This window comes from Poromitra crassiceps (genome assembly GCF_964638095.1).
Source record: "Poromitra crassiceps genome assembly, chromosome: 14".
Lineage (NCBI taxonomy): Eukaryota > Metazoa > Chordata > Actinopteri > Beryciformes > Melamphaidae > Poromitra > Poromitra crassiceps.
Window position 1 is genome coordinate 4,944,260 of NC_139633.1, and position 24,149 is coordinate 4,968,408.

General features: G+C 46.1%; 1 protein-coding gene across 1 annotated transcript in view; it reads right to left on the minus strand.

The window, feature by feature from the left end:
- Positions 1-1,468: 1,468 nt before the first annotated feature.
- Positions 1,469-24,149, minus strand: part of esrp2 (epithelial splicing regulatory protein 2) — a 28,074-nt gene continuing 5,393 nt past the window's right edge. The window contains exons 3-16 of the mRNA XM_083650823.1: positions 18,903-19,016; positions 17,723-17,837; positions 16,720-16,815; positions 15,911-15,965; positions 15,068-15,178; positions 14,007-14,139; positions 13,533-13,575; positions 11,930-12,231; positions 10,443-10,676; positions 9,157-9,355; positions 5,655-5,856; positions 4,638-4,827; positions 2,721-2,821; positions 1,469-1,607 (exon numbers count right to left, since the gene is read on the minus strand). Coding sequence (XP_083506949.1) covers positions 2,735-2,821; positions 4,638-4,827; positions 5,655-5,856; positions 9,157-9,355; positions 10,443-10,676; positions 11,930-12,231; positions 13,533-13,575; positions 14,007-14,139; positions 15,068-15,178; positions 15,911-15,965; positions 16,720-16,815; positions 17,723-17,837; positions 18,903-19,016 — 1,881 coding nt within the window. The 3' untranslated portion in view covers positions 1,469-1,607; positions 2,721-2,734. The remainder of the gene's footprint in view (positions 1,608-2,720; positions 2,822-4,637; positions 4,828-5,654; positions 5,857-9,156; positions 9,356-10,442; positions 10,677-11,929; positions 12,232-13,532; positions 13,576-14,006; positions 14,140-15,067; positions 15,179-15,910; positions 15,966-16,719; positions 16,816-17,722; positions 17,838-18,902; positions 19,017-24,149) is intronic.

Consider the following 24,149-nt stretch of genomic DNA (forward strand, 5'->3'; position numbering starts at 1 on the left):
AACAAAAGAAACAAACATCTCTGCCACCAGAGGTTGACCTGGCCTCACTGGGCCAGTATTGCACTCTGGGTATTGTAGGCACAGCAAAGACGAAAAAGCAAACCTGTCACAGGAAAAGGAACTCATGCAGCTTTTACACAGTGTTCCGGTCTAACACAGGAGAGGATTTTTAATGCATGCTACAGACAGATTCCTTATAATCTGGAAACAAGAACTCAAGAGATAGCCGAGGTCGATCATTTTAAAAGGTTTCAGAATATGCCTCCGTTCTTTCACATTAAATAACAAAATATCCACTTTTGTGAGGAAATGTGATTAATAAAAAATAGAATCAACCTGACATGCTAGTCTGCTCAAGACACACATGGGTCCTTACTCTGATTGGAGCAACAAGAAATAAATCTACAGTGCTTGGACATAGTCTAAATAGGATGACATTATGTCATACATAAATGCTTTTTATACAAAAAAACAAAAAAAGTAGTTGATACAAAGGCACATATGTGATGTAGCAGTAGTGTTAACTAGCAGTCCCTGCAGCTTGGGCCTAGATCTCATCAAGCCATGCCAGCTAAAGAGCACAGCTTCAGATTCCCTCTGCTGCCCTCTGCTGTCGTTTCAGTAGTATTAAAGGTTAAGACAGTCTTTATGGCTTTTTTGTTTATTTTTTCTAAACTTTATCTCCTCCCATCTTTTTTTTTTTTTTTTTTTAACATTGGCGACACTGCACAGCCAGAAGGCATCAAATCAACAAATGTTGAGCACATACATACATCTGTGTCTGCAGACAGGAAATTACTAACCAACTAAAATTGAAAAAATCTTGTTCAGAGAGAAATTTCAAAAATATACAGAAACAGTTGAAGGGGGGGGTAGAAGTGGTTTTGTGCTTTTGCCAGGTGGGGGCAACCTCTCAAGCATTTCAGGAGGAACAACTATACACGTATTTAGACATACAAGGACATAGGGAGGAATGCACATATACAGTATGAATCTACGAGGCAGATTGCACCAGTGTGCAGCGCCACTGATGGAGGTTGTCCAGGCTGCACTATGGGCACCATGCTGCCACGTCTTCACAATCAAGTATTAGCTGCAAATATACAATAACGCCATACATTACATAACATCTGCAAAGTGAGATGCCCGACACTGGCATACTTCAGCAGCAGCGTGACCTGTGGAGGAGAGCGAAGCCGACATGACAACTGCAATGTCCAAACTCTTTAAACAATGGCTCCATAGTGTTGCAGGCCAGCAGCGTCAGGGCAGGGGAACTATTGGTAATAGCAGATCATGGAAAACGGAGCTAATGAACCGCTCTTTCACAACACGGGAACTTAGGGGGAGCCTTGGTCATAGTGGCAGATGAAGGGAGAAGGTGGAAGGTGATGAGAAGGGAGGAGGAGAGAGAGAGGCGGGAGGTGGATGGTTTGGGGGGCTGGTCAGTGACAGACGGCCAGGCGGACCTGCTGGCCGTAGAAGGGGTGGTTGGAGCGCTCGGCCACAGCCTGCCTGGCAACCTCCTCGCTGGGGAAGGTGACCAGGGCCTCTCCGCTGCACTGGCCGCTGAGGTTGTACAAGACGATAATGCCATCTGGCGGGAGCTGTAGACGTGGAGAGAAACACACACTTTTAGGTCACTGAGGCTTCATGCAACTGCACCATCCCAAACACCAGGGGGAGCCAGCAGGGTTGAGCAGGAACAGTGAGGTCCTAGTAAACCAAACAAACCGCTCCACATTTAGGTTGAAACTGATTAACGGGCAGAGCCGGATCAATGGCAAAAGTACAATGCTATTCCCTTAATTTGAAGGCCACACAAGGAAGAAGCCTCCCCCCCACACCACACCACACCACACACACACTGATTGACTGTCAGTTTGCATGCTTCCACATCTCAAGTCCAACGTCAACACTGAAGACATGCAGAGATGTGAAATCAACTCAATGATCAAGTTAGGCAAGGAACACCCAGAAAGACTGCATGTTAGAGGACAGAGGAAGAGATGTTAGAGCATGAGAGCGAGAGAGAGAGAGAGAAGAGCGCCACCAAGATAGTAATCTGAGTTGACATCTGCAATCAGGACACCCTCTACTGGAAATGGTCAAAAGAAGAGTGTACAGTACAGTAGCATCTGGGGCAGGCTACACTGTTCATACGGGTTAGTGCGGGTCGGGCTATTTAGAAACCAGATTCATGAGGCAACTTACAGTAGGAGGAGTGCTGAATATACAGAATATACTATACTATACAGAATATAATAGTGACGTTAAACCATAAGACTGTTTGCATAGGCTTTATTCAAGTGTCTCAGCATTATAATACTGATGTAAGTTCAGTTTTTCCTGTGTAGTTCAGTAAGCAGTGCATGAGTTTAAACTGTGGGTAATTTGTTCAAATTAACATGGATAAGACTAGGCAGGTGAACTTGTTTTGCATCATACTGCCTAAATTTGATCATTAGAATTTAATTATTTGTATCAAGGGAGAGGCACCACACTTTTAATTAAGCATTTTCCCCATTCTCTCTGTGTGTGTAGTAGACTTTAACAGAATCCAGAATCAGCACTCCTAATACTTTGCGACACAGTGTGAACACAGGCCCAGATTTGGTTGGCAGGCAGGCAGGCAGGCAGGTCGCCATGCTGGGGTTAGGAGCTAAGAACTGTAATGGCTTTAATGGGAGTGTGGGCATTCCCACTCGTAATCTTCTTACCTTGGGGCGACTCCCTAAAGACAGAGCCATTCTTTGGGCTGAATGAGACTCCTGGCCTGTTCGCTCATCTGAACCATGCCGCTGTAGTCGTCAGGGGCGTACTACACACAGCATAATAACCAACGCACAGTCAGGATGGAGGCTCCACATTGGTGCACAAATGACAACACACTTTTGGGAAACACACAGTAATGTAGATGCATGTGCTCGGGGAAAAATACCCCAAATAAAAACATCGGCACACAAAAACCCAACAGACACACGACAGACTCCCAAACCCCTGACCAAACGGGCCTCATTTGAAGCACTCAGTGCGTACGCATGGGGTGTGTGTTGTAAAGGACACCAGTGCTGCTGCTGTGGGAACTAGTTTGTCACCCAGAGCCTGTGTGAGAGGAGCGAGCTTAGCCAGACGAACACTCACACTCACTCACTCCGCTAAGGATAACATTACTGTAGTTCAGCCAACAGTCAAGATTTGAGTCAGCTTTTCGCACACGCACACAATTAGCGTTCCCCAGTACACAGTGACCGACGTTCTTATATGGCGTGAATTTGTTGCTTAAAAGACAAAAAGCAGACCCAAGCCATTTGTCTTGGGTCTGCTTGTCTTGGGTCCAAACTCCTTCCCTCCCCTGGTCAGACCCTCCTAGGCCCCACCTGTTTTCCACCTGGATTCATACCTGCCTCAGAAGATTCCACCTACTTTTGGGCTGGCAGCCAATGAGATGGGAAGCACAGAGAAGGGGGAGAGCACAAGTGCACACATGTCCCTTTAACCAATACCACTATAGTGTGGTGCAATAAAAAGCACTAAAGGCATTATGGGTAATCTACCATCAGAGTAAAGACAACTCAGTGGCTCGAGAGCTAGAGGCTTTCTTCGGGTGGGACTGTGGTAAAAAAAAAAAATCTGATTATTCAGTGGCAGCCAAATGTAACACTGGAGGTGTTTACACAGTTTCATTATCCTGGTCAGCACTTAATTTAGCACCACTGCAAATCTATTTGACCATAATGAACATGAATGATTCTATCAGCAGTCTCAGTCAGACTACAGTTCTGGCAACGACTAAAGAAAATGCAGGGCGAAACAGGCTTCTACTCACAGAAGCAACTTCAGAACTTTTGAAGTGGCCTGCTATGAATGTTTGGCAAATCTACTTTGATAGTCCTGCTTTGTGCATTCTAAATGCAGTCATAATAATCAAAGTATATGAGCATTTCGGCAACAGGTAAAAATATGTAATTCGTAGTCATAAGATTATAAAACTTTGTCTACAACCAGGATGATTTCACATGTATTGCCTGCATGGAAACTGATGCATCATGTATGCCTCACAAAAAACATTTATGTGGCTGCAAATCCTCCCACCAGTCATCTTTTATTTTTATTTTTATAATGTTTTCTGATTCCCCCCCCATTTTCTCCCCAATTGTACTTGGCCAATTTCCCCCTGCTGTCCCGGTCGCTATCCCCTCTGCCGATCTGGGGAGAGCCGTAGACTAGCACCATGCTTCCCCCGATACATGCGCAGCTGCCAGCCGCTTCTTTTCACCTGACAGCGGGGAGCTTCCCCGGCAGGACGTAGCACGTGGGAGGATCACGCTATTCCCACCAGTTCCCTTCCGCCGCCCCAAACAGGCATCCCGACCGACCAGAGTCTAGCGCTAGTACAGCGACCAGGACACATAGCCTTAATCCGGCTTCCCACCCGCAGACACAGCCAATCGTGCCTGTATGGACGCCCGACCAAGCCGGAGGTAACACGGGGGCGCTTTGGTAGGCAGGGAATGTACCGTTACCACACCAGTCATCTTTACATGATGCCCTACGTTCTTCAGTGTGCTGCTGGTACAAAACCGCTTTTTATCAACGGTGCCTAAACCGTAGCGCTACATGTGCTCAGTGCTCACCTGGTAGCCCTGGAAGAAGCTGAGGATGTCCTTGACGCCGGTGTTGTAAGGCAGGCCCTGCATGCGGACCAGGGCTCCGTGTTGGGGCAGCATGGGAGACGAGGCGGGGTGGGGCTGTGCTGCCACCGCTGCTGCCACCGCGCCCGGCGGTGCAGCAAAGTAGCTGACTGTGGATGGAGAGACCGGAGGGCTGGAGAGGAGGGAGAAAAGACAAAGACATAAGGGAGGGAAAAGGAGGAGGAAGAGAGGATTTACAGTCTTCCGATCAGAGCTCATCTTGACCAGTTCACACTCTAACATTATGAAATATTTTGAATCTATAGGTCTTAGGTATTCCATAGGTATTCCATACTAACACATTTTACATTCATCAACTATTGACCTAGAATATTAATTCAGATATGAATAGGATACAAAATAAATGAGTGATGATGCGTGATGATGAGTGATGATGCTGCCATGCTAGTATTACTTACATCCGCATGCATTTTCAGTTGACCCTAAGTGCTGTGAGAATCCTCTACCCGCAAGGCCTTTTCAGTGTGAGGTTTTGCTATGTGTCAAAACGCCGTAAGTAGAGTTAAACCATTTTGGCAGCAAACAAAAACCCCTACTTTTACAGTTATGGCTTTCTGTTTTTGATTATTTGCTGCCATGTTTTCCTCCAACAATGCAACTGGAGTCTCCGGTCCCACACAGTCCTGATCTGGGATCAGCAGGCAGATGGAGGGAGGTAAATAGAGGCGCTCCCAGTTCTGTCGCTATCATATAATAAGGATATGAGCCGGTGCGTGGCAGAAAATAAGCTTTTTACACGACGTACATGGACGGTTCCCACATGCCCTATCATCTCTGTTCCAGGCTGTTGCGCGGCGGGTTCTCACTCAATCCTGCACCAATTTCAGAAGTTTCTGTTCTGGGTGAGTAAGTTTAACATAAAAAAAAATAAAAAATAAGGTCCACGTTATAAAACAGTGGAATTGTCCTTTAATGCCAACCTAAAGACAGTGCACTAACCTGGGGTAGTATGCAGTGTAGTTCATGTTCATATTCATGTAGAGGTGAGGCTGTGGGGGGTAGTAGGCCAGGGTGTGGGCGGGGCTGTGTGTGGCTTGCTGGGGCACTCTGGGGGTGGCCAGCAGGGGGGGCTGGTAGAGGGCGGCCTCAGAGAGCATGGCCGGGGCAGGGAAGGCAGCGTAGGCCGTGGGGGGAGACAGACCTGGGGGAAGAGAGAGACATACCACGTTCTGTTAAGAGAGACATACCACGTTCTGCTCATTACATCTGAATTTTCTTAGTTTCATCGACAAACCTAACAGTATGCCAAAGGTACACTGTAATCATTGTCTAATGCTTGCTTTGTTTTTAACACCACTTCAGGTCTGGTTATATTTTACATCCAAGTACCAAAAAAATGCGCTAAACCCTCAAAAGTTTATGTAGGTGCTGAATCCTCCAAAACATTTTATACATTTGACATCACCAATATGCAGTTAGTATTTTGTTGATGTTGTCGAGGGATGTCTGGGTAAAGAGATACCATCACAGCAGTGTTACAGTAGCACTGGTAAGACAGTCAACTTGGGGGACAAATCATGTCTCCACTTGCCCCATAATATAATATACCCGAGTCATTATCTCCAATCTGGTGAAGTAGAGACTTCTCAGCAAAAGGAACACAAGTCATTATGGGGCCCCCTGCTGTCAAGGCATCACAATCAAGGTTTTCACAGGTCAACTACTGAAACATGCCGTCAAGGCATCACAATCAAGGTTTTAACAGGTCAACTACTGAAACATGCCGTCAAGGCATCACAATCAAGGTTTGAACAGGTCAACTGAAACATGATGTCAAGGCATCACAATCAAGGTTTGAACAGGTCATCTGAAACATGCCATCAAGGCATCACAATCAAGGTTTGAACAGGTCAACTGAAACATGCTGTCAAGGCATCACAATCAAGGTTTGAACAGGTCAACTGAAACATGCTGTCAAGGCATCACAATCAAGGTTTGAACAGGTCAACTGAAACATGATGTCAAGGCATCACAATCAAGGTTTGAACAGGTCAACTGAAACATGCTGTCAAGGCATCACAATCAAGGTTTGAACAGGTCAACTGAAACATGTCAAGGCATCACAATCAAGGTTTGAACAGGTCAACTGAAACATGCCGTCAAGGCATCACAATCAAGGTTTGAACAGGTCAACTGAAACATGCCGTCAAGGCATCACAATCAAGGTTTGAACAGGTCAACTGAAACATGCCGTCAAGGCATCACAATCAAGGTTTGAACAGGTCAACTGAAACATGCTGTCAAGGCATCACAATCAAGGTTTGAACAGGTCAACTGAAACATGTCAAGGCATCACAATCAAGGTTTGAACAGGTCAACTGAAACATGTCAAGGCATCACAATCAAGGTTTGAACAGGTCAACTGAAACATGCCGTCAAGGCATCACAATCAAGGTTTGAACAGGTCAACTGAAACATGCTGTCAAGGCATCACAATCAAGGTTTGAACAGGTCAACTGAAACATGTCAAGGCATCACAATCAAGGTTTTAACAGGTCAACTGAAACATGCAAACATGAAGAAACAATGGAGAAGTAAACCAAAGAAATACTTTGATTCTGCTAAGTGCTAACGCATGCAGAGAGCATCTCATCTGTGCCTTAAAAACCTTAAGGATAAGGCCAGTGTTTTGAATGCAACCGTCAACAAATGCAAAGAAAATAGGAAATACACAACAAACTCCACACACCATAACTACCCCGCAGGACCAATCAACAGGCTTGGTCCGTTTGTAATCGTGTTCAAATATCAAATATATTAAAACAACCAAATAAGTCAGACTCTGGAAACCCTCAAGTCCCCTCAGTATGCAAGATATTTTAGCTGCAAAAGCATATTCTGTCCTTAAGGGCTAATGTACAGCGCCTCCGGAACAGATGCGGTACGGCTCCGGTACGGCCGTGAACAGATCCACACTCATGTAATCTGTCAGACGTATGCGGGATCCGACAAAAATAGAACAGGTGCGTAATTTTTCCGTACCGCATGTATCGCCCATCTATTAACATGGGCGAGAGTCGATCCAGCAGTTTTGCCGGATCCGCAAAGCAGCCGTAACGTATCTGGTGTACAGTCTTACCTGTGAGACTGTCATCATTACAATGTAAACAAACAGTTTGACGCAGAGATGTGCTGTATTTACATATAAACAGCCAGTATCAGTGCAGCGCTGTGGGTAGCCTCCATGCCAGCCAGCATACAACATACAGCACTGCTGACCTTGTGGAGGTTGAGGGTTTCCAGGTTAGTTGGGGTGAAACTCCCTGGCAAATGAAATGACCTAAAAAACTAGAGTACGGTAGTAATGTTACAGATATGGGTGAAAACGCAGCAATAGGGCATTTTTTTAATCTTTAAGAAAGAACATGAGGTATTTACACGACATACATGGACTATCATATCCCATATGCCATATCCCCCACAAAGAACATCAAAACACAACAAAACAAAACAAGAAAACTGCATAAGATACACAATAATCCAAGAACAAGACTATTGGACAAACAACCAAACAAAAACAATGCATTCAGCTCCTATCCTGAAAAGCCTAATGACACTGGGGTAAAAAGTTCTTAAAGTCAAACTCTGTATGTGGTTGCCATATTTGGGGGATGTCTAAGAATCTGCCTTTGCTCTTGTAGTAAATGTTATCCAACGTATGGTAGCTTGAGAGTTCATTCCACCAGTGAACTACAGCTGGGGGATTGGATGCTTTCCAATTTAAAGCTATGCATTTCCTAGCTGCCAACAAGGGCAAGATCTATGTATGTATTTACTTTGAATGCATTGTTTTTGTTTGGGTGTTTGTCCAATAGTCTTGTTTGTTCTTGGATTATTGTGTATTTTATGCAGTTTTCTTGTTTTGTTGTGTTTTGATGTTCTTTGTGGGGGATATGGGATATGATAGTCCATGTATGTCGTGTAAATACCTCATGTTCTTTCTTAAATGTTTTGCTAAAACGACTAGTCGACTAGTGGCTTTACTAGTCGACTAGTCTGTGAATGCCCTAACAGCAAGCATATTCACGTATACAGGAGGGTTAAAAGGGGGAGAGAAACGGTAACGAGTGGCCGTCCAAAACAGCAGTGGTGAAACTGGAAGGTGCTGCCTAGTGGTCTGATAAGCCCAAATCTAATCTGCCGCACAAATGAGAGATATGAGCCTCGACGGAGCAAAGTGCAGTCAGAAGAACAGCAGCACCATTCAGCTCAGTGCAAAGTGGTGCCTTGCTTTCAGAGGCAGACAGAAGCACAGTCGTCCATTTTAGTAAAGAGAATAAGAGGTTTGTACATTTTAAATCAAACACTTGTCAAACATCACTTACAAGTGTAACAATCAGTGTGCACTGATATATTCTCTCAGCAGACATTTACTAGCAGTTCTGTTGATCCGTTTGGTTCTGATGTTTGGGTCGATCAGGTTCTAACAGTTGGGACTTACAGGGTAGTTTGCAGGGTGGAGGGGAGAGGCCGCTGCGGTTGAGGGTTCCTCCCATCAGGACGATGCTCATCTCCTCTGTGGAGCACTGGAACACCTCCACGTAGCGGTCCTTCATTGTCTTTTTATGGCACTTCTGGGCCACCATGAAAGCCTTGTCAGACGACTTCATTTGGATGAAGGCATCACCGGACGGCCGCCCCTGGAGAGCAGAGAGGAAGAGCAGCGCAGAGAGAACAAGAGGCTGAGCACATGATTACATTATATGATCGTTTTGCATAAAAACCCCTGAATATGCGACTAGCAACTAGCCCTCAGTCACATGACAAAGTACAAATAGCGCTATAAATTAAGATACCCCACACACACACAGTACTGTAAAAGTATATTTGCATTAAGAGAGATATCCAGAAACCCTTATAAACCATAATTTGAAAGTGCAGACGACAGCTTTTGAGTTACTTGATGGAAAACTACTGATTACTTCAGCCAACAAAGTTGGAAGGAGGTTACATTTTCACCCGTCTGTGGCAAGACATCTCAAAACAGATGTTACAAACCGTTACAAACAGATGTGGCTGAAGATTTGGCCGTTGGGCCAAGAATCTGTTTGCTTAGATTTTGATGGTGGTCCAAATCGGGGATTCCCCCCATTAGACGATAACTATTATGCTGTGTTCATGTCATGTGCTGGAGGGCAAATCTAGTAGAAACTGTCAAATCAGTTGTGCTAGTCAATTTTGGTGAGTTGTTTCTATACAATTCACTTATATGACAAGTAGTAAACCTTTTTTTATTTATTCCAGTGAATCACAATGATCGACTATAGCGTTACAGCAGGCTGTGCATAAAATAAGTAATGCAGCTGTAAATTGTACAAGGAACCCTCTAACCTCTAAAAATATTAATGTTTACATTAAGGGAGTTTAACAACATCATCCTAAATAACCTACGTTAGCATGAACATCAAGTAGCTATTGATAGAGGATAAAACCTTATGATTCTCAGGATATTGATTTCAACCATATGACCCAGCCTTACTTTTGGTATAGCCCCCCTGGACAAAAATGCAACAGGCAGCCGTCACTGGATAAAGTCAGTCTACAAATTATTTAAAACGTCAGTCAACTGAGCTAGAAAGACCGTCTGCAAGTAAGTTCTGCTGAACGAACAACAATCTCTGTGAGCGTGATTCATTCTGACTGTGGATGGTATTGGATATAGGTTGTGAGCTTGATTCAAACAAGTTAAAGTGCCCGAGGCCACTGAGCCACTGCAACTGGTCTGACCTGCTGGTTGAGGACCATGTGGACTCCGTGGGGCTTGATGTCGATGGTGTGCTCTCCCATGAACTCCAGGATGTCTTCGATGGCGGCGGTGTAGGGAAGGCCCCGCAGGCGCACACAGTCCCGCGTGCTGTTGGCTGCTGGGAGGTAGGGAGGCGTGCCCAGGACCGGCATGGGCACAATGGGTGGAGGGGGCAGCGTGGAGATCAGAGGGGTGGACATGTAGCGGTTCAAGACCTGGCAAACAGGAAAGAGGAAGGTGCACAGGTAAACCAAACAGGAAAGAGAAAGGTGCACAGGTAAACCAAACAGGAAAGAGAAAGGTGCACAGGTAAACCAAACGGGAAAGAGAAAGGTGCACAGGTAAACCAAACGGGAAAGAGAAAGCAGGAAAGAGAAAGGTGCACAGGTAAACCACAGACATGTGTTCATATCGATATATTGTATATCTGATACAGTCTAATGTCCTGTGGATACATCCTGATCCTCCCATGTGCTCCGTGCTGCTGGTGACACTCTTCACTGTCAGGTGAAAAGAAGCGGCTGGTGAATGCACATGTATCAGAGGAAGCTATGCTAGTCTATAACTCTCCTCAGATCAGTAGAGGGGGTGGAGCAACAACCCGGGACAGCAGGGGGAATTAGCCAAGTACAATTGGGGGATCCGAAAAATATATATATATTTTTTTTTAAAGGATAGTAGGGCTACTTTAAGGTAAAATTACATTTGACAATGCATTGTCAATGAGTGGTGTCATGGAGTAGCTTTCTGCATGTGCTTGATGTATTTACCATTTGCACAGGTAAATACAAGATAAAAAAAAACATCAAAAAGGTAACATTTGACATTAACTTTCCACAGCCAGGTACTGAGGCAGAGGTCAAAATGAGACTTCTCAGGGTCATAAACATTGAAATAAATGGTGCAATAGTATGAGGGTGACTTCCAGACAGTGTTGCATCCACGTGTCATCATGGAGTCATCAAACGCCAGACTGATGTGTCATCCTGAGTATGGTCACTTTTCTACACGCTCATGACATCGCTTCTTGTGCAACACGCTCATGACATCGCTTCTTGTGCAACCTGTCTCTCATGTGACGCTGCTGCAGCCAAACTGAAGGGACTTTCTTGATTGTTCAATAATTTCAAGGAGTCTTTCTCAAGGGTCTTGACTGCAAACAAATGAAAAGCATGCATATAATAATATGCTTTCATTAAAAAAAATATATGCCTGTAGCGATCAATGTTTCTTTTGATCTAAAAGAGTTCACCAAATTAGATCAAGAGCCACCAGTTTCCCTCCAGTTTCTTAATCTTAATGTTCACCTGAAACATTTCATAGGGACACAACCGCCCCCCCAACCACCGAATTGTGATGATGTACCCAGAGCAGCTTGTCTGTGATTTGTCCAGATTTGTTACTATGGGGATCTTTAGTTAGTAGAGGCCACATTTAGCCCTTATGTCTACAGGCCTTGCAGGTTTACCTGTTGCACCTCAGCAGCAGTGCTCCTGAACAGCTCAATGTATCTCTTCCCCAGGATCTGCTTGTGCTTCTTCAGGGCGTTCTGGGCATACTCCTCACAGGAGAAGAGCACGAAGGCGTCGCCGGTGGGCCGGCCGTCAGGATACTTGACGAACAGCAGGCCCTCTGTGGCGTCTGTGACGGGGCTCTCCGGACCCAGGAAGGACAGCACCTCCTGGGGCGTGGCGGTGAATGGCAGCCCCCGCATGCGGATCAGCACCTGGTTCTCTTTGGACAGGAACTGGGCCACCTCATTGGACGTGCCTGGTGTCGGAACACAATTATGATCAAAGACCTGCTCATCAAACTGGGCCAAACCAGGTCAAACAAGGCCGACCCATTCCCACCGTCACTCAAAACTAAATCTGTGCATTTTTTTTTATCTTGTTGATTTTATCAGTCAGTCAAAGATTTCAAGTAAACAATAGTGACTGATTATGGCCCGAACTTTTCCTTTGGCCCTAGCTCAGTTATATCTCTGTAGAAAAGTATTGTAGAAATAAATAAATAAATTGCGGTCCGCATCTCATTTTCATGAACTATCCCAAGATGTGATTACTTGATGAACTGCCTGATTTTTTTCCTTGATAAAAGCAGCTCTGTCTCATCTGCCTAAACGGTTTGCTGATGTGATTATCTGTATTGATCTCAACTCATCTGTGTTAAAGTCCACAGTCCACGCTCAGCTATCTGCTACAAGTGACAGACAGCGTGTCTCTTGTCTCCTGCCTCTGTCTGGTATCTGTGTTGGGTGTTCCTGCTGCCGCGCTGCTGCACGGTCCAGAGGCCCTGGGCCCTGCCTTTGTCTCTTCACACCCGCTTTGTGCAGCTTCTGAGCTGCTCTTTTCACCGGCTGACGGCCCACTCTGCCTCCGGGGAGCCGGGCTCGGGCCCGGAGCGGACAGGTGAGCGGCTGTTAGCCAAGAGTAAGGTTTCTCTCCAACTGGCCTCTGAGGGTTGGGCATGAGACGGGGAGGTGGTGGGGGGGGGGGGGGGGGGGCGCTGCTCACAAAGCGTCTTTCATTAGCCCACGATAAGCTGCCACAGTGCATGGGATGAGGCAGAGACACAGGTAAGAGGAGAGACAGAGCGAGAGAGCGAGCGAGGAAGAGAGGCATTCAGACACAGGTAAGAGGAGAGACAGAGAGCGAGAGAGCGAGCGAGGAAGAGAGGCATTCAGACACAGGTAAGAGGAGAGACAGAGAGCAAGAGAGGCCTTCCTCACACTCACTGAAGAGCCGCTGTTTCCACTCGGATGTGGGAGGGTGAAGAGGGTCTAGGTTTTCCTCACAGACGCAGTAAAGCCATGAAAGGGAAAGCTAGTGCACTCTGACAGAACGCCTTTCAACATGACTCTCGGTAGGAAGAGAGGTGAGGAGAGAGAGAAAAGGAAGAGAGGTGAGGTGAGGAGAGAGAGAAAAGGAAGAGAGGTGAGGAGAGAGAGAAAAGGAAGAGAGGTGAGGAGAGAGAGAAAAGGAAGAGAGGTGAGGAGAGAGAGAAAAGGAAGAGAGGTGAGGAGAGGAGAGAGAGAGAAAAGGAGAGAAAAAAAACAGGTGAAATCTGACCTCCGGCGATCTTGAGGAATTCCTCCCCTGTGGCCTTGTAGACCTGAAAGGACGAAAGGAAAACCATCGATAGCAAATTAGCAGAAACTCAAACCCAAGCAGGGGCAACCTGTCGTCATATAGCTGCACTCAAGCTGAAAGTGACAACCATCCAAAATAGAGATAGTAGTCAACAAATACAATCTGTAGCCGGGTGATCTTGGTGCCACAGGTGGTGTTAAACTGATTGCGCCTTTAACCTGGGCCTTCATTAAACATCTAATTAACAAAGGCATTACAGCATCACCTTCTGCAGCAGCACCACCCCAAGATGCCTTCATGGCCATTCACTTTGATTGAAGACAATTTAAAACGCTCAAATTGACTTGATCAAAGGGACAGACATTGAGCTAAGGGCACATTTTAAATGAACTTTGAAGCTGTGGAACACAATTCACAATGACAGTCTACGAGTGAAAATGTCAGGAAATTAACCTCGATGTAGCGGCTGCCCATGTGGTGTTTGTGGCGCTCCAGGGCCAAGTCTCTGTGCTCGGGGTTGATGAAGCGAACTAGAGCCTCGCCGTTCCTCCTGCCCTGGGCGTTCAGACATAGAGCCACACCACCCCTAGATACACACAGACAGACACACACACACACACAGACACACATGCAGGCGTGCACATGAACACACAGTCTGCTGGAGACGTCACCACTCTACCTCAACAACACAGCATGGCTATCTGAGCTGGGTCCGGTAAGGTTGGCCAGAGCCTAATCATCTCAGTCAATTTCTCCTCAAACTAAAAATGTCCTGATGGACATGTTGTTGACTGGTCAGCTGGGAGTCCATGTCAAACACATGGGCTAGTGCATTTGATCCCTAGTTCTGACCATTTGGGTCCTGATCCCAGCAGGTCCCATCAGACCCAGCTGCAAGAGAGTGTCAAACAATGAGGGCTAAAGTGGGAGGGACTACCAAGTGTCTCCTGCCAATAGAAAGAGGCCCAGTTACAAATCCCCGCCCCTCGTTCAGATGCTGCACACCTGAACCTCATTAGGCGGCCTAGTGTTCATATCTTTCTGCCTTCATTTTGTTCTGGCTAAAATTAGCGACATACTGTAATACAGCGCTATTCTTAGCAACATACTGTGATACAGGGCTATTCTTAGCGACATACTGTAATACGGGGCTATTCTTTCTGATGGTGGGATATATTCTGATGGTAGAACCTTGGAAAACTCAGTCGTGGAAAACAGGCCTACATCAGGGGATGTAGGCCTGTGCAATGGGGAACATTTTGTGTCGAAATTATGAAGTTCGTCAATTTTTTGTTTTTCATAAAGTGTAAAACGATTTAAGTCGAATTCCTCCCACAACTTTTGATCAAGCTGCCCACCGCTTTTATGTGAAAATCCATTAAAATCCATATTTTTTCCAGATGAGAGACCAGTCAAGCCAAATCACTTGGACTGTGGTAACAGAAGATCAGAAAGTTGAATGGGGTGATGATGAGGAGGCTACTGGAAGTTCATGCGTTTATGGTCCAACCTACTTGGCGATGTTGAGGCCTTTAAAGAAGCGAGCGATGTCCTGGTCTGAGGACTGCCATGGGAGCCCTCGCGCTCGGATCACCGTCTCGCTGTCCACTGGCTCCGTCTTACTGCTGCACAGCGCCACCATGGGGAGAGAACAAACAGGGCGTTAGCTGGGAGACATCTGAATGATGCGAGTGAATGGGAATTAATTTTCCTTGCCACAAGTCAATAGCTTCTAGAGAAAGTGATGAATCTACCATCACAAAACCATCCCTTCTTCACTTTGAACACATTGTCCACCCAGCTCAGAGGCACCGAGGCCACTCACACTAAGTGCTTAACACAGTCACCCCCCCCACACTGCGATTGAATGTCAGGGGTTGTCAGGGTTATAGGCTATTGGCTGTGTGAGAACAGCGGGATTTGGTGCTGCGCTACTAGATAGCCAGGTAAGCGCTTGATGGCAAAGTTGGACAGCTTTAATTACACACTTGTGGTTTCCTTGTTGCTGTAATCAATGCTAAGAGCCTGAGGTTTGAGCAAGAACACTCAACAACAGTCCTGCCTAATACCTGTAGGTGTGGCAAGACAGCCCACAAGCACAGAAGAAGGTATGTTTCTATATAGCTGAAGCCCATACATACCATGTGCCCGATTCAAAGTAAACGCAACCACAGAAGAAGATATGTTTCTATACAGCTGAAGCCCATACATACCATGTGCCCGATTCAAAGTAAACGCAACCACAGAAGAAGGTATGTTTCTATACAGCTGAAGCCCATGCATACCATGTGCCCGATTCAAAGTAAACACAACCACAGAATAAGATATGTTTCTATATAGCTGAAGCCCATACATACCATGTGCCCGATTCAAACTTGTACTTCACGGTTTCAAAGCAGGAGAATTTGTGATCTAAAAACAAGAAACAAGAAAAGATTTAAATTGTACACAAATGATAAGCAGGAAGCTGATTGTGTCATTTGGTTCTCAGATTCAAAGCAATCTCGTCTCCTGTCTACAGCGAACAGGTGAGCCCAGCCAAAGCAGCCTGTGTCTTCAGCACTCTGCATTCCTAGTTCTCACACCCCAAAACGTAGACGGGCTAGGCACTTAATGAGGGGGGCAAGCCAAAATGGACTGCCACGGTCGGATGGAAAATACTTTGATTTACTTGCTCTGCTACCGGCTCGTTCTACCAGAACCAAATGAAATGTGAGTTCACGTGACCAGCTGGTTTACCAGGCTATATGGCTCTGCATCTACAAGGACACAATCTACCTATATATCCCGATGAAACATTTCATGGTGGATGTACACAAGAAAAGATTTTGCTGCTATTCCAAGACCTGTGTGTGCACTGAAAGAGAAAACTAAAACAATGAATTTTTCTGAAGCTAAAGTAGCTCCCGGGCACCAGTGTGCTTTCTATACATTTGGGGTTTTGCTCCAGTGCCAAGAGCCGTTTCCTTACGTTTTCCATTAAAAAAAACACCTACGCAAGAGCCATGCAGCACAAAGGTGTGATGAACAAGCTTTGCAGGCGTAGTGCTGATACGCTAAATCCCAAACATCTGGTCGTCAAAGTAAGCTAAAGACAAATAGAACCATTTGATAACGTCATCATTGATTGGGTTGCTTTTTGACCCAGGTCTGGGCTGATACTTACTGTAGGGCTCAGCCAGGACGTGGAGCGTCAGCTGCACCATGCTCCTCACCTCCGTCACCCCTATCAGCTGCTCTGACATGGGAGGAAGGCCAACGTCTGCACACAAGCAGTTAAAGAATCTCCCCATCATCGCTAGTTTTGGTAGCAGTTGTTTTTGCACTTTGTACGACTTGTTTATCCTGTCCCGATTCTGTCCATTGATTATGTGTGGAATGGCTTCTGACATGGCTGAATTGCCTTTATGAATAAGAGAGGCAAAGTGAACGTCACTTCCTGCTTCAGCACTGTACCAGAGATTTTCATCCGCCATTTATTTTCCCATAGACATTTCGTAAAATGCTTATAAACAATTGTTTTACTTGGTCAAACCAAACGGTTCAGATATATTTAGAAACGGGAGACATCGCATAACATTTCACTCAACGTGGGAAAAATGCGGGTTTAAAGAAAATATTTTTTTCATGTTTTGTTTTTTTAAAGTTTTGGTCTGAGTGAAATGTTCTATGGTATCTCCCGATTCTAAATATAGCTGAACCGTTTGGTTTGACGAAGTGAAACTATTTTTATAAGCATTTTACGAAATGTCTATGGGAAAATAAATTGCGGAAGAAAATCTCTGGTACAGTGCTGAAGCAGGAAGTGACGTTCACTTTGCCTCTCTATTGCCTTTATGAATTGACAAGAGGATGACTAAAGTGCATATTCTGAAAAAACAATGCAGTTGCTCCGCCCCCTCTGCCGATCTGGGGAGAGCCGCAGTCGCCAGCCGCTTCTTCTCACCTGACAGTGAGGAGTTTCACTGGAAGGACATAGTGCATTGGAGGATCATGCTATTCCCCCTCGCAACCCCCCCCCCCCTCCCCTTAGCTAGCAAGATGAAAAAGTACATTTCATTTCTCCAGTTAAAACAAGTTATATATTACATATGAATGGGACAAATAGAGTCATCCGTATGTTCTAATGAATGACATGAGAAGTACATGCCAGCAGCACAGAAGGATACATTCTAACATGGAGGACAGCGTGAGCTTCTGCACAGGGCCGGCGTTGGGGCAGCATTTGTGAAACTCCTTCCTCGCGTCCACAAATGAGAAGAAACATTCGGGGAGGACAAGGTTCTAAAGAGGAGAGACAAGAAAGATGGGAATCAGCTGGGCAGAAGCACAAACACCAGGAGGTGAGCAGACAAAAAGAAACCGCAAACAGACAGACCACTATTAGGGCTTTTCCATACACATGTGCTAGCTTGGTTTGACTCGGCGCGACATGGCTACCTGCTTGAAGGTGTCTTTAGCGGCTAACCGTTAGCGACGCTATAAAAGCACTGAGAGATGAACACAGAGGCTTTTAAAAACGTCTTCCTCTGGTCTCTCCAGCACAGACATGAGTTGAGTCGCACAACATCACGTTTGTTTGAGGGGGGAGAAGGGCAGGTCGTCACGAGTTTGGCGAGACGTCACCGCAAACCCCGCTTGGGGGGCGGGTCCGGCGTGCTTTGGCCCGACTCCGGAGATGGTCCATCCCGGGTGCGGCTCGGCGTGTTTAAACTGGTACTGGAGACGAACATCAGCGCCACATGGTTTGACTCGGCACGGCCAGAAGTGCCAATGGAAAAGTCCTATATGTAGCAGGCACTTTGGATAGTGTCTTTTGAGGAAAAAGGTGGGAATCCAGTCATTTATTACAAATGAAACAGGGCTCCGTGCCTACAGTCCTACAGTCCTACACCTGAGAAGAAAAGATCATCATCTAGAATGGTTCATGAGCTCGTTTAATGGTTTTCTTGCCGCTTCTCACAAACTACAGAAAGGTCTTTCCCTTCTACCCAGAGCCGTGAACAGAGGCAGCCATGTCTCTCTGTGTGTGATTCAGTGGATAGCTGGCATTCCCGTGCAGATTACGACATGTTACTGCTCAGCAATACGCAAAAGCAAACAGTGGAGCCGCCACGCTTGACAGAAACACTGCCTGCGTGAAGTAAATCATACATGTGACGAACACGTCAAATCTGCTTTTGACTAAGTTGGCGACATTTTTCTTCCGTTTCAAACAGTGTTTGCGAACAAGCCAAACAAAGTGGAGACGCACTGCAAAATGTCAACGTCTCGTGATGGGACACAATAATGGAACAGTGTCCTGTAGGACTTCTGCAGGATACAGACACGTCGGTGGGGAACCGGTACCTTTTTGGAGGCCTCGGGGTGGAGCGCCTGTCGGATGACCAGGGGGCCGTTGACACAAAGCGTGTAGGAGTTCCTGCCCAGGGCTTTCACTTCTGATGACACCGACTGCTGGAACTGCACAAAGAAGCACAGAGGAGCAAGAAGGAAACATGTGATCAGAACAACTTAGCAGACACAGACTCACAGCAAAACTAATCATGAGAAAGCAGGACTTTCCAGATATTAGATACATCAAGTGTAAAAAAAAATCTTTGGACATAAAGTGGAAAACAATTCTTTGGACGGCACCCAGTGTGAAAAGTGGGGGTCAACAAAACAGGTGATGACTTGGATGGTGTCGTGTTCGACATTTGACAGAGTGTGTGTGTGTGTGTGGGTGGGTGTGTGTGTGTGTGTTTCCCATGAGGAAGCAGGCTTGTCCGACAGGTTTTTGTGTTTGCCTAGTGAGGGGGATGATCACAGCACTAATCACCTGGATCAAGGTTTTCACTTAGCGAGACCAACAGACAGACAGTCAAGAGGAAAAACAACCTGCTCCAGACAAACCAACAGACAAGAGGAAAAACAACCTGCTCCAGACAAACCAACAGACAAGAGGAAAAACATCTGCTCCAGACAAACCAACAGACAAGAGGAAAAACAACCTGCTCCAGACAAACCAACAGACAAGAGGAAAAACAACCTGCTCCAGACAAACCAACAGACAAGAGGAAAAACATCTGCTCCAGACAAACCAACAGACAAGAGGAAAAACAACCTGCTCCAGACAAACCAACAGACAAGAGGAAAAACAACCTGCTCCAGACAAACCAACAGACAAGATGAAAAACAACCTGCTCCAGACAAACCAACAGACAAGATGAAAAACAACCTGCTCCAGACAAACCAACAGACAAGAGGAAAAACAACCTGCTCCAGACAAACCAACAGACAAGAGGAAAAACAACCTGCTCCAGACAAACCAACAGACACAGACAGACAAGAGGAAAAACAACCTGCTCCAGACAAACCAACAGACCAACAGACAGACAAGAGGAAAAACAACCTGCTCCAGACAAACCAACAGACACAGACAGACAAGATTAAAAACATCTGCTCCAGACAAACCAACAGACACAGACAGACAAGAGCAAAAACAACCTGCTCCAGACAAACCTGTCAGTCTCCACTTTCCCTAAACAGTGTTGGCTAAATGAGCTGGACAGTACCAGTGGCTCCCACATCCCACCTGTGTTTATTCATAACTTGCACATTTATTGGGCTCCATTACCACTGTTGTGTCAACCTGCTGGTGGCGTTGAACTGTCAACAGCAGCCATCACCACCACAATACCAACCTCCACAAAACCTGCTTCCTGAGGCCTTCTGTCACAGAGACCCAGTGACTTTCTGATTGATTTGAGAATAGCACTTCCCAGAATGCATTGTTTTCCTTCCTTGGCTACTGTAAACTGGCTAATCTGACAAAATGTACATGAATGATATACTTATATATATATACTTATTATATACCACCCAACACTGTTTGAAGCTGAACACTTCACTAGGCTTGGCTGTGGAAGGGCATTGGAAACCTAGCCAACATAAACCAAATGCGTCTTTAGCAAGAATTGCGGAACACATTTGAATCTTCTTGCGAATCACCTTTGCATCCTGATCATCCCGATATTGGATAACCTTGTTCCTGAAATACACTTCTAAAAACAGCCACCACCCGCCTTTTGGCCTTCACTGTCCAGCAGCATGCAGGTATCAGACATCAAATGAATCCATGAAGGTGTAGCAGTGTTCTGTGAGGAGGTTCTGGGGAGGGGGTGGTGGGGTATCTGTCCAGACTGAGGACCTTCTAGCGTGGTCCCAGTGATTGAGTGGAGGAGGACAGTTTCACATGGCCACTGGCTGTTTATGACAGATCTGCAGACAGTCAAGAGCATTAGAGGGACGTGTTGGGGCGCGCTGCTTCACAGACAGGAGAGAAACACAAGGCTCAGCAACCCCAACCAGCTGCTGATGAAGAAACTCATTACTGTGTGTGTGTGTGTGTGTGTGTGTGCATGTGTGTGTGTGTGTGTGTGTGTGTGTGTGTGTGTGTGTGTGTGTGTGTGTGGAGCCTGGAAAGAGGACTCTAAACAGATGATGATGATGATGGTAACATGATGATGATGGTAAGTGTTGTTTGCATGTTCTCCCCGCGCTCCCCTGGGGTTTCCTCCATATAACATCAATGGACCCCCATTAAAAAACATGCGGAAGATTGTGTCTTCTGACCAGCGGCGGTTGGAAGAAGTTTGCCCCCATGCGCTTCACTGCAGCTGCCCACCGCTCCTGGCCTGAACCATGGAGGAGGACGAGGCAGGATGGGTCAAACGCGGAGGACAAATTTCACAGCGCCTCCAATTGCATATCTGTGTGTGTGTGTGTACTGGGCTGGCTGCCGTGCACGTGTGTGTGTGTGCGTGTGTGTCTGTCTGTGTGTGTGTGCGTGCGTGGTGTGTCATCGTTTGTGACGAAATAACGATGGGGTTTGTCCGTCTGGTTTGAGATAGCAGCGTTGCCATGGTGACCGGGATCTGATCCAGAGGCTATTGTTTGACAGGGACGTCCTCCCGTGTGGAAGCATGCACTGCTCTACATTTCAGCTAAGATAACATCTCAGTCTTCATCATCATCATCAGCAGAGATTAAACAAGCCGGATGATTGGATGACAGATCCGATCTGTACTGCTTAGCATCCAAATCCCCACCATAAATGACTTCTTCATCGCCATGGCTGCCATGATCAACTGTGCAGGTAAACACAACACAGCTCAACAGGTCATGTGATTAAACGGGTGTATGACAACATGACTAACCGTACATGTACAAACAACATCATATCATACCCTATACTAAAAAGTCACAATGGACAGTGTGGAGCTCAAAAACTATTTGCGATACAGATTGTGGAAATAATCAGACTAAATCCAGATAGCCTAGCCTCGTAGCCTGAGCTCGTTCCATCATAAGCAACACTTGTCTCCATTGCACCTTCCTCTCTGATCTAATCTCGAGTCAAGTTCAACAATGACATCACTACATTCAATTAATGACATGGTCCTATGACATCATCAACCACAGCTTCAATATGTCACCTGAACTGAAAGCCCCAGACAAGTCATAAGCAGAACGACTGCAGCACTGTAGCCAAACGTAGGATAGGATGGGTTTGTGAATGCCACAGAAAGTTGCAGAAGATGAAGCTAAAAAAAAAAGTCACTGCTGTGGAAATCCAAATGTTCAAAGTGCCTCCTTCACTTACTGGACCTGGCAGGAGCACATTCTCCACATGCATGAGAGATCACAACTGCACCGTGCGGTGTCACCTGAACTCCAGCGCTGAGAGAGAGAGTGTCGCACTCCTGATCTCGCTCGCTCCGTTTCCCCCCGAGGGGATGTGCGTCTGAAAGCTCACACTACACATCAGTGGGGTATTTTCTGTACACCAACTTATAGCAGAAGAACATTTTGAAATTGAATACCGGCACCCATGAAGGCTTTCATCGAGTTGATACCACCAAGCTGTAAAATCCATAACTATCCAAAAATCACAGGCATATTTGAGACCTATAGCACAAGTTCCTGTAGGCTGTGTGGGAACAGGACTGATGTTTGCTCATAGCGTAACTGTGCATGCAGCAGCAGCCCCACCTTCAACAACCACTATAGCCGGATTAGTGGGAGCAAAGTAAATGGTTTTAGAAGAAGGTGGTGGTGGCACACCCTGTCCCTCTCTCCTCTGCGCCAAAACCAACACGCCAAAACACAAAACACATCAGCAGAGAGAGAGCCGCTCTGTAGAGACAACAAGCCCTTCAGCACTGCCTCATGAGTGGGCAATAGGAAAAGGGAAACGGAGTAGCATTCACCTTCAATTTCACACTTCAATGCAGTCCTTTACATCAGAGGCTTCGACTTGTGTTCCCGCGTTAACGCTGTGAGCAATCTGACATCAGCTTAAAGCAAAAAGGCTTACCGGCTATTCTTACTCTGCTTCCGCTAAAAAGGTTTCGTTTTATTTTTGTACAGTTTTCTGTCGGAAAAGCTGATCCACCAGCTGAACTCTTAATTCCATGATAACATTTTGTTCATGCCTTGATCTTCTTCTCAGCAAGTCACACTAGTTGGCCCTGCGTTCAATAAGCGGCCACTCCTTTAACAGTTATGGTTTAATAATAAATCAGCTTTCATTTTCTGCTCGACAGACAGCACCAGGGAGGGGAAATCATTTTCACAATTTGAATTTTCACGGGGAACTAATTGTTGATTTTTACTCAATTTACTCCATTTCAATTGAGTCCATTTCAATGGTATAAATACATCTGGCCTACAATATCTTATTTCTCTTGCGTTCCATTAGAATGTAAATTTTGTATGTGATATCTTGAAACTATGCAAGTTGTTTGACCCCAGGAAGAATAGCTGCAGCTGTGCTGTAGCTAATGGGGATATTAAATAAAGACAAAGACATAAAGACATTGATGGGACAAGGCTATGACTTAACACGAGTCTCTAGAAAACATAAACAAACAACCAGTTTCTGTAAAGGAATTTCAGGAAGTTTTTTTAATCCAACATTGGGTCTCACCCTACTCTGTGAAAGGCATGAATAGGTGAGGGGGAGGAAGTGGCCTTTGAACATGGTCATATCAGTTTTCTCTCCAGCAGAGCTGCACTGTTTGCAGGCAGAGGCGAGCTAAGGTGCTGCTGGCTATGATAAGAGCAGCGGGGAGTGCCAGCGCAGTCCTCATGGGTCATCAACTGTAGCCGTAGATTCCCTGCCTACCAACACGAGGGTCGCAGGTTCGCACCCCCGTGTTACCTCCGGCTTGGTCGTGCGTCCGTCCATAAAGGCACGATTGGCTGGTGTCTGCGGGTGGGAGGCCGGATTGGGGGTATGTGTCCTGGTCGCTGCACTAGCCCCTTCTCTGGTCGGACGGGGCGCCTGGTTCGAGGTGGAAGGGAACTGGTGGGAATAGCGTGATGATGATCCTCCCACGTGCTACTGTACGTCCTGCCAGTGAAGCTCCCCGCTGTCAGGTGTAAAGAAGCGGCTGGCATGTGCAATGTGGAAGCATGGTGCTAGTCTCGGCTCTCCCCAGGTCGGCAGAGGGTGGAGCAGCGACCGGGGCAGCAGGGGGGGAAATTGGCCAAGTACAATTGGTGAGAAAATGGGGGGGAAATCAGGGGGACGGGGGGGGCTGATGCTTT